Here is a 19,490-nt window from a genome sequence, read left to right on the forward strand (position 1 = left end):
AAGTATAATTATGATTCATAGATCATATATTTATTGTTAAACAAATATTTAAGAACAATTTTGTTTAATATTTTGACTCGAGTAAATATTTGCGATTTTAGTTACAATCGTTTCACCATTTTTTATAGGTGCATACGTTACTGGTTTGCAACTATCATATACATTGGCGACATCTATCGAAATGATGTCTTACTATATATATATTGAAATGTAAGCAGTCACATACTATCGAGTCCCTGTGGCGCAGAGGACAGCGCGTTGGACTTCTAATCCAAAGGTCGTGGGTTCGATCCCCACCAGGGATGGTTAGACCCGAAAAAACAGATTTTACAGTTTGTTTTACATGCGGTTTTATTTTCTTTTATTTCTACATGAAAATAATACATTTTACCTTCTTCAAATTAAACACTTTAATTTTAAATTTACTTTGCTCGTTTGATCGTTTTCGCCTGTTGTGTCAATATTACATCGTATATTTTCATAAATTCGATGTTTAAAAATAAGATATTATTGCTATTATTCTACAATATTTTGTTTGAGATTTTATACTGTTAGAAAATTTATGATACGATGTGTAGTTAACTGCGCTTAATACTAAACTTACCGCGACAGGTCAAATGACCCTTTTTAAACTTTATAGTAGAATTTCTTAACTGCAAGACATTTGACTTTGCGACTTTTATTATAATTTATATCCAATGTATTTTTCAATATTAATTTCTCTCTTGTTTTTTTTTTTACCAAGAAATAAATGCAACTTGACCTATTTACCGCGACGAGTCATTTCATCCTTAGAATGATTTATTGGTGTATATTATCATACTTGTTTATTGGAAAATATTTCGACTGATATCGGTAATCGTAAAGTAATGCAGTGCACTATCACTATAAAAGAAACCGTCGTTCCGAATGGGGCAGTGTGTTTCTGGATAAGAAATGAGAGAGAAGCGTCGCGTGTAATATAATACTATTCATTACCAATTGTAGATCCAATATTCATTCCTGATTTCAATCCCATACAAGTTATAGTGCTATTTTGCGAGTCAAGAATTCTTATTGCATTATTGTGTTGATAATTCTTATTCCAAGAATGTTGAGAAAAACAAGAAAAGACAAATTATTAGAAAAAAGAAATAACATAGCTGAAGAGTGTTTGGTATCCAGGGAAGAGGAACTATCTGAAAGTGAAGTGGATAGCATAAAACAACATGATGACTCATTAGATAGTATGGACGAATGCGAATCCTCTGGTACAGATGAGAAGAAAAATATTTTGAATAGACACAGAGGACAGAAGAGAACGAGATTGTCAGTTTCGAAAGTGAATGTGACGTAGAGGACCGATGCATCGAAACTGCAGCTGATGGGACAATTTGGAAAGAAATGCAAGAAGGATCTACACATGGATGAACACCAATTCATAATATTTTTAAAGAGCTTGCACGCTCGACAGAACATGCCAAATGAAATATTATGAAAGAGAAAATAAAAATTGCCTTTTCTTTGCTCATTGACAACCATATAATGGAGCACATAAGAACATGCACAGAAGCAGAGACATTTCGAGTATTGGGAACTAACTGGAATATGACTATTGCAAAATTTCGTGCATTTATTGCTCTTTTATATGCACGTGGGACGTGTCAAACAAAAAATTCGAATACTTCATATCTGTGGAATAAAAAATGGAGTCCTCAATTGTGTTCAAAAACTATGAGCAGGAATAGCTTTACTGAAATTTTGCGATTATCTAATTAAACTTTGCGTTTAATGAAAGAGACCAACAAAGGCAGTTTACAAACTGATAAATTTGCTCTAATCTCCAAAGTATAGCTCAAATTCATCGAGAATAGCCAACATTGTTACAAGCCTGGTGCAAATGTAACTATGGATGAGTAACGTTTCCCAACCAAAACGAGATGTAGATTTATTTAATATATGCCAAATAAACCGGATAAGTTTGGAATGAAAATCTGACTAGCATTTGACGTTAGCATTAAATATGTTATAAATAGATTTCCATATTTAGGAAAAGATGAAAACAGAGAATCTTCAATTCCGCTTGGAGGGTTCGTTGTTCTCAAACTAATGGAACCGTTTACAGGCTGTGGAAGGACCATCACCACTGATAATTTTTTTACGAGTACAACGTTAACTGCAAAATTACTAAATGAAAGAAACCACTATCGTTGGAACCATCCGTGGTAATAAAAGAGAGTTACCAAAATATGCAAAGCAGACGAAAAATGGTGTGTCACGTCTCTCGATAAAATATAATATCGAATTATTGTACAAATATAAATCGAATTATTGTACAAATATAAATCGAATTATTGTACAAATATAAATCGAATTATTGTACAAATATAAATCGAATTATTGTACAAATATAAATCGAATTATTGTACAAATATAAATCGAATTATTGTACAAATATAAATCGAATTATTGTACAAATATAAATCGAATTATTGTACAAATATAAATCGAATTATTGTACAAATATAAATCGAATTATTGTACAAATATAAATCGAATTATTGTACAAATATAAATCGAATTATTGTACAAATATAAATCGAATTATTGTACAAATATAAATCGAATTATTGTACAAATATAAATCGAATTATTGTACAAATATAAATCGAATTATTGTACAAATATAAATCGAATTATTGTACAAATATAAATCGAATTATTGTACAAATATAAATCGAATTATTGTACAAATATAAATTGAATTATTTTACAAATATAAATCAAATTATTGTACACTTACAGTTTACAAAAGTAAGCCAAGTAAAGAAATACTTCTACTAAGCTGAAAGCATAAATATATAAAAATTGAAAAAAAATGATAAGCGTATACCTGACAGGATCAGATATTGTAATGATACTAAATTCAATGTAGACGTGCGAATCAGATGTCGAGAAAATACTCCGTAAAATTGAAATCTCGAAGATGGCTTGAGTAGATTTTCTTCAACATTTTTGACCTAACTGAAATCAATTCGTGGATTTTATATAAAGAAGCAACCTGGAAAAAAAATGTCTAGGCAGTAATTTTTATTTCAATCAGCTAAAAAAGTTGCTGTACATTTTCAAGATATGCAACAGAAAGAACAAGAAGATATTTAGTCAATAAATTTGTTTCAGTTTCGTATGTGAGAAAAAAGTGCCAAATAAGATATTGCAAAGAAAATAAGACTGCAAAAATCTGTTTCAAGTGTAAAAAATATGTGTGTGGTAAATGTGTCTTCCAGAACCCAATAATTTGTAAAACATGCGTTGAACATGAATAAGGTTTGTACAAATTTTTACTATACATACATCGTAAAATATGTATACGACTTTTCGAAGACTGGTCTTTGGTCCACTATGGTAGAAATAGGTATACACACAGCGTCGGTATGTTTAATGTTAAATGGATTTTATTTACCAAATTGGTAAGAGTAGTTTAGATTTCGTGAATTTAAAAAACAGATACTAGAAAAAACTTATAAAACGAGTAAAAATAATTAAACAAAATTTGTATACATACTGTAAAAAAAATGAAGAAATATGAAATGCAAATGCAGACACGAATTACTAAAACGAATTCATATATTTTTATAATAATTGCGCTAAACGGGAAAATATAAATGTACGCTAACGACTTATTTTATAAACTATGGTTATTATTCAAACTTTTACCACAACGGTGACATATCGAACGATATACAAGAACGAGCAGAATTTAATATTAATCGCTGTTCTGGTAAACTTTGTTCGAGTCACAGAGGAAAATACATTTTTGCAGAAATTCTATAGAACGATTTCACGTCACATCGATCACTTTCTGCGCTCGATGCAAAGGATTTCGATAAAATTGAAATATTGCACGATATCCATTTTCAAGTCGTTATTTTTTCTTCCAAATTTCTTTCATGTCACGAGTACTGACTTCTTTTTCGTATATATGTAGCAAGGAACGCAAAAATTAGGCATTCCTTAATTTTGGTATAGTTTCTGAAAGTTTAGACCACGATATAGCAGCCATTCATCTTTTTCAAAGATTACTAATGAACTATCTTACAGATTCATTTTCAAGAGAGATTAGTAAAATAATTGTAGCGGCTAGCCGTACGCTTTGACGAAACGTCTGGCGTGCAAGTAGCTAGTGTAACCATATCAAAAACCGATAACATTCCTTTTCGCACACGTTCCCATAACAACGCATGAGACTCTTTCCGCTCCCATAACAACGCATGACACTCCATACGACAGACCGCTGATAACCGAAATTCCTTTTGCATACGTTCCCATAACAACTCATGAGACTCTTTCCGTTCCCATAATGACGCACTCCTTACGTAACGCAGGACACTCGGGACAAGAACAGATATAAAAACCCGACACATAGGAGACAGATCAGTCTTGACCCGTGATTAGATCCGCACGAATCTGTGACCAAAGGTACCGCAATTAAAGTGTAATACAAAAGAAAATAATAAAGAGTTCGATCTCCCGTTGGAGATCAACATTTTTTCTATCAAATCCTTAATTATTACGTGACACTAGCATGGTTTATGGCTCGCGCGTCAACGAAACCTATTTGTGAGGAAATATATTTTTCGGAACTTTCACCAGGCATGTTTTACGTAGCTTTCCTGTCGCTGCTTCGATAGTTAATTGCAGGCGTCACAAACCAAGGGCTCTGGAAGTCATGTGAGGCCCAGAGGGCTGCAAACGGTTAGTCACGCGCAGCAAGCCTGAAGGAAGCCCTGCTACGTCACCAAACTTCCTCGCTCCCCACTCGACCTGGCTGTTAACGGCTCGTGATCGATCTCATAGATCGGTCGAGCATTGGATGTGTTTGCACGAATGATGTAGCGTCTAATAACCCTTCTCGAAGGACCACCTTCCCCAATGGAAGGACACGATACACAAATGGAGTTGACAGTAAAGATGTAACTCGAAGGACCCTGTCCGATTCGAGGAGTTCTCAATGTTAATGAAGAACTACGAAACCTTGATGATTCGTAGATGTAACGATCGAAGGAACTAACTCAAGGGCCGTCACTCAGCGCAGACGTCACCTCGGTACACCCTACTACTCCCGAGTCAAGGGTGGGAGGCAACGCGCCACTGACCAATCGCGACGGGCCCAAGGCCTCACAGGGGCTGATGACGCCCGTTACAAGAGTTCGAAGGTGGGAGGCGTTGTGACGCGGAACAGGGTCTCCAAATCACACAGACCCGGGCTGGAATTTCCCAATACGTGGAGACCCCACCGCGGGGCCTCACAAAGACCCCACGTGCCGGGCCGTGCCAGGAGCACCCGTGTCCCTCGCGGAGCAGCGTTTATGACGGGCAATAGCCAACAGTTGTCCAGTGCCCCGGGATGCACGTCGAGAATTTCTATGGTCGTCGACAGGCCCGGTCCGTAGCCATTTCTACGATTTGCTAAAGAACCCGAAGCACATAGGCCTGCCATAAACCGCAGCTGCAAGCCTCTACACTGGCCTTTCCGAAAAAGCGCGAAAATCAGCGCTAGGAATAGGCAAGGGTGAGGGAAGCTAGGCTCGATACAAGAAGAAGAAACGAGTCTTCGAGGAAGCTTTTTTGTGACGAGTTTCTATCGAGTGAAGTTCACGCCAGTGTCAGTCCAGTATTCGCAAATCTACATTCATCTGTGTATAGCCCGACCAAATAAAACGCCGTGATCATAAAACGATACTGTGCACGCGGTTATTTGTCGCAACCCATAACGACGTACGACATCCTTCATAATATTAAAAAGATCTACCTTATTGTTAAACTGTGAAAATATTAGTAAAATAATATTAAAAAGATCTACTTTATTGTTAAACTGTAAAAATATTAGTAAAATAATATTAAAAAGATCTACCTTATTGTTAAACTGTAGCAGTTGTGTTCATTATGGTGTGTGATAGCTCACTAACGTCAATTACGAAACTTCCATACTTGAAATAATTTATTTTGTAGGGAAAACATTAACAAATACTGTTATATTGTCTAATTTATAAGTATGTATCTCCGATTTGACATGTTCGAAATTAGAATTTGTTTAAAATTGTTATGTTGCAAAAACGACTTTTCATCCTTCCTAGATATATACGTATCGTATCGATCGATCGACAATGACCCTATAACCAGAGTGCAATAACCTCTAATGTGGAAAAAAATCTCACAATCGATCCGACTACTGGTTATTACCGTCACACGTTAAAAATATGAACATATATTCGGAATAGATAAAAGAATTTTATTTACTAATGAGGTAGAGTGGCGACCATATATGTGTGTACTCTGTGCTCTATTTTCTTCGGAGGATTGGAAAGTTTCTGATATTACGTTTTTGAATAATCTTAATCTTACTTTACAAGTTAACAGTAAGATTTTCGTTTATCTTACAAATACGAGGAATTCGTAAATATTTTTATCGTAAATATTTTATTTATCGAGTTACAGCTTCTGGAACAACGCAATGGATACTTATCTACGCTGTGATAATAGTTATTAGTTAAATCATAATACTAAAACTAAGGAATCGTTGAAATTATATAAGACGTATTATAATTATATGCGTGGTAATTATTTGCATATATATATGTACATATGTATGTTAATAACTTAAGGGGGTATTCCTGTCTAGAATTTTAAAAAATCGATTTTTTTTATTGCTCTCTCTTACAGTATATGTCGTTGAAAATATGTCTGCAACAGGATTTGTTTGAATTCATAATATTTACGAAGAGCACAATTGTCAGTTGTAACGGACCGATAAGTAAAAATTTAAATACGTTTTTCTTAAAACCTCATTTCTTGAACCGATATGCCCGATATTTCAAGTTATATAGTACTTCACCGATTAACTTTAAATTTTCACACAAGTTTCAGCAGACGTGTTGTTATCGCATGAACTATGATTTTTAAAAAATGTTTATTCTTTCGTATTTTTTTGACACGTTATAGATTTCATTTTTTATGGTCACACAATAGTCCTATTTATACGAAACAAGATGTCATTTTCTTTTCTTATTTCAGATTGAAGGTACGATCGAAATCTTGCAACCAGCCATATACTTTTCTTTATAATATTTTTTTCAACCAAATACAGTTGATGTAATTTTTATTATTTTTGGTTTAAAAGAATAATTTTGTGTAGTTTAAATGTTGGTGAACATGTATGCCATAACCCATACATAACAAAGTTTACTTTTTTTTCAATCCTGAAAAAAGTCGAAAAAGTCGCATTTTAAACAAGAATACCCCTTTAATTCGGTTCCAGAGGATGGGATCAAGGTGGTTGAATTTATATTTGTATTTGTTACTAAATGCAACTCGAAACATTACAAATATTCTAAATAGTTTACGCTGAAGTCAATTAAATATAGGTAAATAGAAATGACGAAAGAACAAACACGATAGTTTTTCAAATTTAAGCACAGACTGTAAAAAGCTTGCAAAACTGCATATGTTACACCACATATTTATGTAAATTACGTAGTATTAATTATGATATATAATTTTATTTCGGATCTCCTTTTCAAGATTACAGATGTAGTTTTCCATCGGTCCTTTAGGTGTTATAACACTCACAACCTTAAGGATGCATTAAAACAAAAACCTACAGAGTGAATCAACTTGGACTGACTGATGTAAAGTGCATATAAATAAATATTAACACGTTCTTGCACTGGGTATGTAGTCGTTACAAATATTCATGAAATTCTTTATAATCTGTAAAAAGAAGAAAATAATAACAAACTCTACAAAAATTGCAAATTTTTAAAAACAGTCTGTCAAAGTTGAGCCACCCTATATAACACGCCCGTTCTTTTGTTCCTCTCGCTATGGTGCTCCCTGATATAAAGCCTAAGAAGTTCTCTCGATATGAACTATCCAGAACCCGACCGTATGAAGCTTTTGGGCATAGATCTCCCAAAACACTGCCCAAATATTCCCCGTAACCAATAAGATATATGTTTATATATAGTTATATGGTTATATAAGATATATGGTTATATGACCTGCATATAATCCTATTAAACGCGGAAAAATCCCATCACAATGATAGTTCCAATTTCAAAATTAGCAAGGCAATAATAATTACGAGGAAAGCTGATTGTACTTTAATATATAATAATAACATAATGAAGATTGGAGAAAACATCCAAAAAGTAAAAATAGAACAAATACCTTACACTTGATACCCAACTAGCGAATATAAAAAGTTAACATAGATCACAAGGCAATAAAAGATACCATTATTAGTATACTATAAACAATAGACTGGTGTTCTTTAGGTTTGGTAGGTTTACACGAAGTAAGGAAATATACGAAGTAGGTTTATTCGATCTATTTGAAGTTGGATTATCTCGTCGAGAGCGTTTCTCGACGAACAAATTAGCATTATCAGGATCGTTGGAAATATAAATAATCAAATTGGTTTGATCGTAGATGTGTATTTGGTCACACTTGACTGTCGAAGCGGACTCCTTGGTTGTAAACAGAATGATTGTTGACTGAAAGAATTACGTTCACGGTATATGTTAGAAAATGTATGTATGATCACGGAATGTTGTTTTTTTTTATTTACTTGCTATTTATATGGGATTGATGTGTGTTTCTATTGGTAAATCCGTTTGTCGGAGAAGTGGACATGATTGTGCACGATTCGGTTGATTTTGTGTCGAAAGAAGGGAAAATGTGGAGTAGAAATTTCTCCTTCTCGATTTCGACACGGAGTTCTAGAAAGCGTTGTTTATAAAAATTGGAAGTTTGGAAAAAGGTCCTTATTTGCCTTGCAAATATTTGGCAGCTGTCCAAAAATCCCAAGTTTGGTCATCGTCGACCGTAATGACTAGTTTGGAAAATTAAAAACTGTGCGCCGATCAGAAGCATTGTTCAACAGTTTTGTACGCAAGCTAATCTTGTCATAAATTGGTGAATTCCAAGAACTCGCACAGACCGAGTGCATGTTTCAATACTAGGCTACAACTTCACATCGAAGAGAACAGACGACATTTCAGCCTATAACAATTCATCATCACCCAGAAGGATGTAACTACCTTCAGAAGTCTCGCTCAACTCCATCGAACAACGGACCTTATGCTTTGAAGGGCCAAAGCGAATCTAGCAATGGTATCAACGTCTCCTAGCTACCCAAAACTCGACCGTGTGAAGCTTTTCAGCATGGACCTTCCAAAACACCGTCCGAACATTCTTCGTTAATTAATAAAATAACGTAAGCCTACCAAACGCTCGAATAAAGCAGTCTGCATCTTGAAATCAACCTCTTGGCATACCGTTATTTTGCCATCTTACGATCGAAATTGGTGAAATCTTCCTTTACCACGTTGCGGCTCTGAACATTTTATAAAGTTAAATTATTAGTTGTGATTGATGATCGTTGCGACTTTCACCAACCAATCATTACTTTAACTCTGACGGCTCCGCACTTGGATGAGGTTCGAATTCTTCTTTAGTTAGCGAAACAGAGGAATTCGTCCCGTGATACTATCTATGACCTCATTCTCTTCCCGTTGTGCTTTAGAGCAACATCTAGAGTGCACAAATTATCGGGTTTGTGAAAATTAATATTAACCAACTTCTATAGTGGTCAGTGATAATGTCTACAAGACGAAATATAGACAAAATTGAGAGACTAACCAAGAAATTGGCAAGAATTGAGAAGAAAATAGATAAAATGCAGAAAGACGGAATGATATCACCGGAGGAGGAAAGCATAAAGGAGAGTGTTAGCACGGATGACTTTGTAGAGATCGCTAAAGAAAATGGTAAAAAAAAAATTGAAATAATAACAAGTGCGAATTGAATCGTTAAATAAAGGCAAAGAACGCTATTTGAATTTGCACACGTGGCAAAACAAAGTCAAAGCCTTGTTAAAAGCCTAGAAAGAACTTTCCGATTGAAAGTAGAGCCGGTTTAAAAAAGATGTTCCTACACAAATAGTGGAGCATTGAGTTTTGTAATTCAAAATTCCGTCTTTGTTAAAAAAAAGGACGCACTGTACCCCGGATGTAAACCCTATTTCAGCTTCGTTTACTCTTTGTTAGGTTGTCAGTATCGATGAGAAGAATCGGAAAGGCCGCGTATCGCAGCTCTAGTTCATTGCATTGTTAAGGATTTTTGTGTTTTGAGTTGGCGCCCTGGACAGACTTCATTTTTATTCTGTTCCTTTATGCTTTCCAACTCGTTAAACCATATTGCCCCATTCGTCAACTGGGAATGAATTCACCAGCTGCCCAGCACCCACCAACAAGAAAGAGGGATTGGCATATGTTGGCAAGCGTTTAGTGCAAGCCAAATCAGACAACTTTGAGCCCCAAATAAGAAGACAGGCCGGAAAATTTACTTTGCTTGAGAAATAAATAGGAAACTACCTTTTGTAAAAGGTAACTACCTTCGGTACATTTTATCATTATACATTTTATCTACTCTTTCATAGTCGCTAGAGAAAATAATAATCGATTCTGTTTCCGAAACGGACTCGAAAAAGAAAATATAGATCCGAATATTGAAAAAATCGACGTGAAAATAATTGAAATTTTAGGAGGAAATTCTACAGAATCGGGGACATTAGAAATTGTACAATATTCTGCTCTTAGCAAACGATAAATACATTGGTAAGGATACGAAGGAGAAACTTCTGAAAAGGTATAATAAACTAATAGGTCTGGAAAACCTGATCTTCAACCTGGAATTCGGGGCAGCTTCGTATGTCGACAGCTGAAGCAAAACAACTATATGAAAGAGGAATAAGACTAGGCGCCTCCCGACGTAGCATGACAGCCTCCTATAGAACACTATAGGACCGTGTCCTGTGAGGTGGCGACCACCCTGTTGGGACTTCTGTTGAATTTGTTGGTGGACTTATGTGCGGCTTATTGTACAGTCGCTGCAGGTCCAACGAGCGAGGAGGGTCCTGACAGGACGCGAGATTGAAGTCCTTAGACGCCAATTCTGGTAATCTATCCCTCTGCAAACGTATAATGTCGCAGAAAGAGGAACGGGAGCGTGAGGTCGCGACTGTGGGCTCTGCACCCAAGAACAGCCGGGTGCGGGATATCCCATACTTCTCTTGAAGTCATCCCAAGAGGTTAGAGAAGGTTTAGGAGAGAAAAAAAGAAGACAGCTGTCAGCTCACAAATTTTTCCTGGTAATTTTGAAGCAAAAATAAGTAGACACATATCTGAACTTTTTTGGCATTGCTCATTATTTACAAAGATATTTAACATTTCATTTCTTTAATTTCGTCTTATATGTAACTTTTTAACAGCACGGCTGTAACGGCCAAGATGAATAATACGCTCGAATCTCGTAAGAGATAATAATGTTTTTCTTTATTTTTATTCAATTTTTCTTTATTTTTATATATTCTTTTATTTTCATATTATATTTTTAGCCCGGTTTTTATTTATTTTGTACAATACCTCAAATGAAAGGCAACGTAAAAATATGAAAAACATAGATTTTCAGCAACATGAACATTTGATAAATGCTAATGCACATTTCGCTTTTCGTATTTTTTGATTTTGGCGGGTTCCTAGAAATACATTCCCTAATTCACTACTAATAATCAGCGTTGATTTTTGAGAATACGATACGATAATTATGGTATGCTACAAAATTGATAAGTAAAAGACCATTTTTTTTTAATGTCAATCAAATATGTTTTCCGAAATATGTTCCTAGAATTGGTGAGGATAAGACGAACCGTGAAGCTGGGCGAAATGCAGACAGTAGACTCGGCACTATTTGTATTTATGTATATTAAGTTTTATAATTAGAATTACTGTACACTAGGAAAATTATCAATAAAATGAAGTTTATTAATAATAAGAGTATATGTATGAGGTTAAAGTGACTAAATATAATTTAGACTAGCAACGTTATTGACAACGACTCGTTAGAATAACTCTCGTCCAGAGATACATTGCTCTCTTTTATTCAGAACGACGGCCTCTTTTATGCACAAGCATTTTTGGGCCTACGCGATTTCAATCAGGAAGACAGGATCCACTTCGTATCAGTATTGCCGGAAAAACTCCACTGTACCATCAGTTAACCCTCTTCTGTCATTCTTTCGTTATTCACGATCACGACTCGCGACCTCTCGTGTATTTACCGCCAACATGAAGTCCCGTGGCAGAAATGCGGGGAAAGTAGAAGGGATACACCTATTCTCGCGCACACATTCAATTCTAGTTCGCTATTCGTTGCGGTAAGTACAGACAGATATGGACTGACTGGAGAAGGTAACGAGATAGAAAGAGAATGAGAAACATGCGGCAAGCAGAGCCCCATTGACATACATAGATGTAACATATCATTATTATACAATAGTTATATCTAATACAGGACAACAATTTTTGCTGGTTTTTACAATATGCTAAGAAAGCATTGGTTATATAATTACCAGTAGAAGTAAGTAAAATTCTTTTAAGGAAGAAAAATAATTTAATAAAAATTTAATTTAGAAATAAATAAAAATGAATTTTCATTCATTTCAAAAGAAGTTGTATAAAGTGTGTGGCACATAACTGCCGTCACGATTTTTCAGGCACTTCCAATAGTCGTCTGATGAAAAAATGTTTCAAATAAAAGTTAATCAGTTTCTGTAAGCTACAAATTTATATATAAGAAAATTATTCTCGGTAAATAATATAACAACTTGCATGTTTTGCAATAATATACGGACGAAATGTATCCATTGCTTTCTCAAAAAGATGTATACTTTTCTTTAATAAAAAAATTAATTTTCTGTTTTTTATTCTGTTCGCCCTGTATTTCTTATATGCGGTAGTAGCAATGTTTAATTTCAATACCTTTGGAACACTGTTCTCTTGTGTGTTCTCTTAAGAAACATGGTCTAATACTTTTTTGTGGAAAATGACTAGAGTTAAGTCAGATTGTATCATACAAAATATTTAATTTCATTAAGGAAAATTAATCATATTTCAAAATCATCTTTATTACTCTACTTATAGAAAAATTATTAATATTGCATAATAATTATTAATATGCATTAAATATAAGCATAAACGAAACCTCAGATGTTTATAGACTCCAAGCTTTACACTCTCTCTCTCTCTCTCTCTCTCTCTCTCTCTCTCTCTCTCTCTCTCTCTCTCTCTCTCTCTCTCTCTCTCTCTCTCTCTCTCTCTCTCTCTCTCCCTCGCTCGCTCGCTCGCTCAACATGTCGATATACTCTAGAATTTACTACACTACAATAAATATATAATATTGATGCGCTAATGTGAAATTCTGTCACTTATTAACTAGAGTCAAGGAACACTGACGTCGACGCCAGACAAAAATGTATTAATAATATTGTGACTTTTAATTCAATGCCTTGTTTAAGAAGGAAAGATTTCCATAATATTGGAATATACAAAATGAATATATAACTTAATCACTTAAATTTTTGTCTTGATATTTTAGTTCAAGAAGGCCTACAAACTGATTATAATACATTTCTTTTTAAGTTTCCAAGGTAAAATTCATTTTCTAAAATAAGGAGTTCAATTTTTTGGAATAACAATAAAATAAATTTTAAGAATAAAAATATCAAAGGAGAATACCACCTGTCTGATTTTAAAAAATGGAAAATTTTGTTTGTATTTTCTTTAAACAAAAAATTTTAAGAATAGTATCTCTAAATATTATAATAAAATTCAAAATATTAATAGTATCATATCGTTAAATAGTCATAGTATATCATATCGTTAAATTTGTCTTAACACGAATTGTAATAATATAAAGCAAAAAATATACAACACCATTTAAAAAAATGAAAATGACGTTCATTTTTTATAATAGAAAAATTTGTTTTATCACTTTTTATATTTAAATTTAGAGCCGACCAGAAACTGATTAACTTTTGTCTGAAACATTTTGTCATCAGACTATTGCAAGTGCCTGAAAAATCGTGGCGACAGTTGTGTATCACACACTGTGTAGAACATCTTTTGAAATGAATAAAAAATTCATTTTTATTTATTTCTAAATTATATTTTTATTAAATTATTTTTGTTCTTGAAAGGAATTTTACTTACTTCTACTAGTAATTATATAATCAATGCTTTCCTAGCATATTGTACAAAAACTAGTAAAACTTGTTATCTTGTATTAGGTATAACTAATGTATAATAGTAATATGTTAAAATTACGCTAATGGAGCTTTGCCTGCCGCGTGTTTTTCATTATCTCGCTCTGTCTCGCTACTTTCTTCGTCAGTCAGTCTACATGTGTCTATAACTGCTGTGTCGAATAGCAAACTAGAATTGAATGTGTGCGTGAGAATAGATGTACCCCTTCCACTTTTCTTACATTCCTGCCACGGAACTTCAAGTCAGCGGTAAGGAATACATGGGTTGATCGCTTGCAAATTAAATATTTTAAAAAGTATTATGCGATCAGCAGTAGATTATGCACAGTACATCTTGCCGCTACAGTAACTCCATCTAGCGTTTCAGCTGTGCAACAATTAGTAGCTAGTCGAGAAAAGAAGGAAATGTGTTCAGCGTGTTGTATTCCATTCCATTGGAAATTAATGTTGGCTCGTGTATGTATGCACAGATATACGCGTCATTTAAGACGGTTTTACATATATGAAAATTTCATATTGTGATATGTGTATGTATATATTGTGATGAACGTCTTGTGATAAACATATATAAAAACAAAAAAGTGTATTCTCTTACTGTACAATTTTATGAAAAATATGTCGACGTTTACATTCGGAACATCTTCAGCATCGAACAACACAAATTTCGGATTTGGGCAAAAGTAAGTATATGTAATCTTACAGTTTCATATTAATCCTTATATCACAAAATCAAACAGGATAATATCAATTTTTCTGACAAAATTTAAATTTTCCTTAACAAAAGTATATTAATAATTCATTATAATTTGTTAGACCAGCAACAGGTTTTAATTTAACTAATACACCTTTTGGTACAACTGCACCTGCATCTACTTTTGGTACTTCCTCAATACCAACGACAACTACTGGTCTTAGTTTTGGATTCAACAACACACCCGCAACCTCAACACAAGCACAATCAAGTGGTTTGGCTTTAGGATCAAATATAATTACCACTACTAGTGCTACTAGTTTGTTTCCAGCTCCAACTACTTGTTCATCTTTATTTAGTAATCTTACTTTTGGTACACCTACAGCAAGTACTAGTTTAACATTTGGTGCTCCGCCTAATACATCATCGACTGGAGGTATTAATTTAGTGCACCTACTATTACAAGTACATGTAAAATATAATCTTCATTTTATTTCTTAATACTATTGTTAAAAGTATGTATGTATAATGAGTAACAGAAATATTTATAATCTCTTGATTATTAATTTTGAACGATCAATATTTATTTATAATGCACTTTTTGAAGTTCTTATAAAGAAAATTATATGTTGGAATAACTAAACTACCAAAATAATATAAATTTCATTACAAAAGTACACGTCAATGAAACAAAAATAGAAATGTAAATAAACTCTAACAATATAGGCATAATAATATGCCTCCAGTAGTTACACCTTCCAAATTATAGGAAAAATATAATTACTGTGTTAATCATTAATGTTTGGTTGGACCTCCCTTACATTTTATATTTTTCTAATGATTCAGCATACTATGTACTACTTTTTTTGTACATATTTCTTCAATAATGTTGTAAATTTTCATATTTTCGTTAAAAATTTTGACGTAGTGTTTCCAAGACATTTGAAGTTTTATATAGGATCCATTGCTTTATAGTATGAATTGTATGCTTAGGGTCATTATAGCACTGAAAATAATTATTTTCTATTTGTAATTTAGTTACAGTCAATGACAAGTGACTCTGTAAAATGTTTAACTACAATGTCTTGTCCATTATGCAATCGATGAAAACTAAATTACCAACACTATTGGCAACCATATAGTCTCATAACATAATTTCATATGATTTTTATAATTAATAAAGAACTTTTAATGTCATTAAAATCTTTTCTCCATAAAATTCTTTTAGAGTTTTTTGAGGACATTTATTTATTAAAACACTTTAAAACAAATACCAACAACTTTGGACCACGTAATTTTAAATTTTCTTTTATTTATTTAATTATTGCTCTTTCTTTGTGAGTTTTGTTGAAATTACTTCTTATTGTTTATTCACCGCACTTCCACTTACTTGAATATACTTCATTGTGTATTATACACTTAACTTACTTTTTACTAATTTCGGAATCTGTAAATATAATTTTCTTTTGCTATGTCAATTATAAATTGATTTTTCATCAGATAAAGAAATTTTTCATCTCACTTTCTTATACAAATTTACTGTGACAATATGATCCTGTGAATTAACACAATGTATACTATATAAAATAAGATCACAATTCAAAGCAGAATAAACTAATTGTGATATGGTTTACTGAAATTTCTGCTTTTGTTATATTGAAGGGTTCTTTTGCAATAAAGTTTATATTATTTAAAAATTTTAGTTATTGCAACATATAACACCCTGCTTGAAAACTTCGAAAAGTATATTATATATTAAATATTGATTGTTTAAAATTAGCCACTGATGGAGTATGAATACTTCTTTGATTCACCATACATATGCAATATTATGTATCCATAGCATCACTTTTTGGTGGATCTGTTATTGGTAGTGGTTTGTTAGGATCAAAACCACTTACTAGTACTAATACTACAACTGCTACAAATAAAGGACTAGGAGGTTTAGGTGTGTCTGTAAGCAATAGAGGTCTTTCACAAGGAAGTAGTAGTCCAGTAACTGCTAAAGATAATATTTGGCCACCAGAATTAATGCAGACAATAGATAAATTCAAGTAATTGATATATAAAATATTAAAGAAGATAAATGCATTAGAATCGAATAAAAGTTACTCAGTACATATTTTTAACCAGGCAGTTTGTCAAAGAGCAGAAGGTATTGTCTTCAGATATAGCAAGAGGTTCTGCGAGACCATTAAATCGATGTGCAGAAGATACAGCATTATTGATGGAAATTTTAACTACATTAGCTGGGTCTGTCCAACGAGATCGTTCTTCAGCTGATAAATTAAAGCAAGATACAGCAAAAGCATTACAAAATGCTGAAATAGCACAAAGGACACATGACACTCCATTAGGATTACAATATGAAAACAATGCACCATTATTATTTTTCATGGACTTAGCTGATAATTTTGAACACGATTTAATGTTATTTAGATCTCAGATTGAAACAACAGAGAAACATATACAAGCAATGATGACTCCAAAAACTCTAACACCACAAGGTAATTACAGGTTTTTGCATTTAAAAAATTTTTACTAATTGTTTACTACTATTTTTAGAATTAACATTGGCAATGAGTAAACTTCATGAGTCTCTAGTAGCTGTTGCTGGTAAATTGCAAGGAGTGCATTCAAAAGTACAGCAACATAAGGAGCAATATCTCAATTTTAGAAAGTATGTCTTAAAAGATAACACAAATGTTTTTGAAGATATTAAAGCAGATGGAAAAATATCTCGAAATAATATTGGGAAGATTACAAGTGGCCCAACTCCATTTGGACCAGGTAACTAATAAAAAAGTTGCTGACTACAATATATTTTGTGTATTATACTTATTGCCCAATATATTACATATTTTATGTTTACAGGAAATAAAGGTTTTCTTTCATCGACAGCCTTAAATTCTAGTAGACCAGCAAATTATGAAACTCGAAATCCATTAGGTAAATAAAATGGTTATGTGACCCAATGATATTAATATATCCTTATGTTGCAAACAATATCCCTCAAACAACGTACTTTCGTTGTTTCAACTACCCCATAAATATCTCCTACCTTCAGGTCTTGCGTGGATTTAGTATGAGGTAGATTTACTAACATATAACGTCCATTTAGTAGATATTGACATTGTTTACGGTTCTTTAGTTTGTAAATATTTTTGACTTACGTTTTTATTCTTATGGTTTGATTTTGATTTTGCCTTTCCAGGAAAAGAGTAAGGGATCTATTTTAGTTTGTGAGGTATTCAATTTTTACTTCAATTTCTTTTGTGTTGTCACTTGTGGAAAGGGATACAAAGCTTGTGTATCTAACAAATATTACTTACATAAGAAAACATACCTATTATTGTAATAATGGAAAAATAAATGTTTTTATTCCCTTTTTGTACTTTACATTAAATAATAGGAAAGTATAAAGAAAAATTTAAACCTATGCTTATTAAGGAATGGCTGTGTATTTTATGTGCTTAAATTGCTTCTGTCGTCTTCGTGATTATCAAATTGTTCGCGTCAATTAAAATGTACAATATTTCATAATACATATGGGATTTGTATCATGCATAAAAATCTTTTAATATATCATAGATACAATTAAGTATCAGTTGTAACATACCTTTTGTTAACTTCCCGATGTTGTTAATATTGCTAATAATACATTATTATCGATAATGTTAATCTATTGGTATTCATATACAGCTTTAGCTATTGTATGCAAGTCAAGCTAACATTTTAAATAGATTCCAAATAATTTAGTGTATATTATATGTTGTTACAGTTTGGGGTCATACAATATCAACATCATCTGCTACTAACATTAATCTAGGTCCATCATTGAAACCACCAACTTCAAGTTTCACTTTTAATACCTCAACAAACCTTACTGCACCTTTACCATCAAGTGAATCAAGTTCGAGTTTTCAACTTCAAAAACCTCCTATTGGTAATAAAAGAGGGAAATATTAAATTGTGGCTGCATTCTTTTTGTATTTCTCTGAATTGCGCTTAAAATATTGTTTTCTACTTTATTTTTTATTGTGTTGTGTAATATTAATTCGTTTGTATAATAAAAATCAAGTTTCTTCCGTGATAAGAAAATTTGTGCATATTAGTTTTTACAATAACTACTTACAACATATTTTATTTTACTCAATGCGTGTCTATAATTGTGATTTAAGTACTTTACATTATGAACATAGTTTGTACCTACAATCATAAATTTCCCAACAATATTTAAAGATATATTGTTATATTTAATATTTTAATTATATTAGTAAAGATTTTCTAAAGAGGATATTATCTTCTATTACGTAATGAATATATATGATTATATAAGATGTATTCCAATGTCTAAGACTTCGTTTAAGAATAAATTTAAAACTGTAAAGGAATCTTTTGGTTTAGAACTTCAAAAAAATCGATTTTTTGGTTAGATTTTCTTAAAATTTTAATTCTTAAGAACATGTTTGCAAAGTACTAGATTGAAATTTAAAAAATTGGCAAAGTTATGAGAATTGAAATATAACCGTGCATCGCTAAATTTGAAACGTCCTGTGAATTCATATGCCATTTGAAATGACCAATATAAGGATGATTCTTTCAAAACCGTATATTTTTTTATGAAAATAAATACATGTTTTTCTAAAATATATA

The 19,490-nt window shown here is 32.6% G+C and overlaps 1 protein-coding gene and 1 non-coding gene across 6 annotated transcripts; both read left to right on the top strand.

Moving 5' to 3' along the window:
• The first annotated feature begins 232 nt into the window (after positions 1 to 232).
• Positions 233 to 305, top strand: Trnar-ucu (transfer RNA arginine (anticodon UCU)). The gene has a single exon. It is a non-coding gene; the product is annotated as a tRNA-Arg (tRNA).
• A 14,082-nt stretch (positions 306 to 14,387) lies between these two features.
• Positions 14,388 to 19,043, top strand: Nup58 (nuclear pore complex protein Nup58). Of its 5 annotated transcripts, none has more exons than XM_076320475.1 (8): positions 14,392 to 14,823; positions 14,957 to 15,270; positions 16,678 to 16,888; positions 16,968 to 17,341; positions 17,400 to 17,624; positions 17,709 to 17,783; positions 17,902 to 17,924; positions 18,616 to 18,706. In XM_076320475.1, exons 1-7 carry the CDS (start codon positions 14,750 to 14,752, stop codon positions 17,916 to 17,918), a joined length of 1,290 nt encoding a protein of 429 aa, XP_076176590.1. In that variant the 5' UTR covers positions 14,392 to 14,749; the 3' UTR covers positions 17,919 to 17,924; positions 18,616 to 18,706. The 5 variants fall into 5 exon arrangements, with proteins under 5 accessions (XP_076176589.1, XP_076176590.1, XP_076176591.1 ...); XM_076320476.1 differs by lacking the exon at positions 18,616 to 18,706 and adding an exon at positions 18,049 to 18,224; XM_076320478.1 differs by lacking the exon at positions 17,902 to 17,924 and adding an exon at positions 18,049 to 18,081 and having other exon boundaries at positions 14,393 to 14,823; positions 18,616 to 18,754.
• The last annotated feature ends 447 nt before the right edge of the window (positions 19,044 to 19,490 follow it).

The sequence above is a fragment of the Ptiloglossa arizonensis genome, chromosome 9 (assembly GCF_051014685.1).
Source record: "Ptiloglossa arizonensis isolate GNS036 chromosome 9, iyPtiAriz1_principal, whole genome shotgun sequence".
Taxonomy (NCBI): Eukaryota; Metazoa; Arthropoda; class Insecta; order Hymenoptera; family Colletidae; genus Ptiloglossa; species Ptiloglossa arizonensis.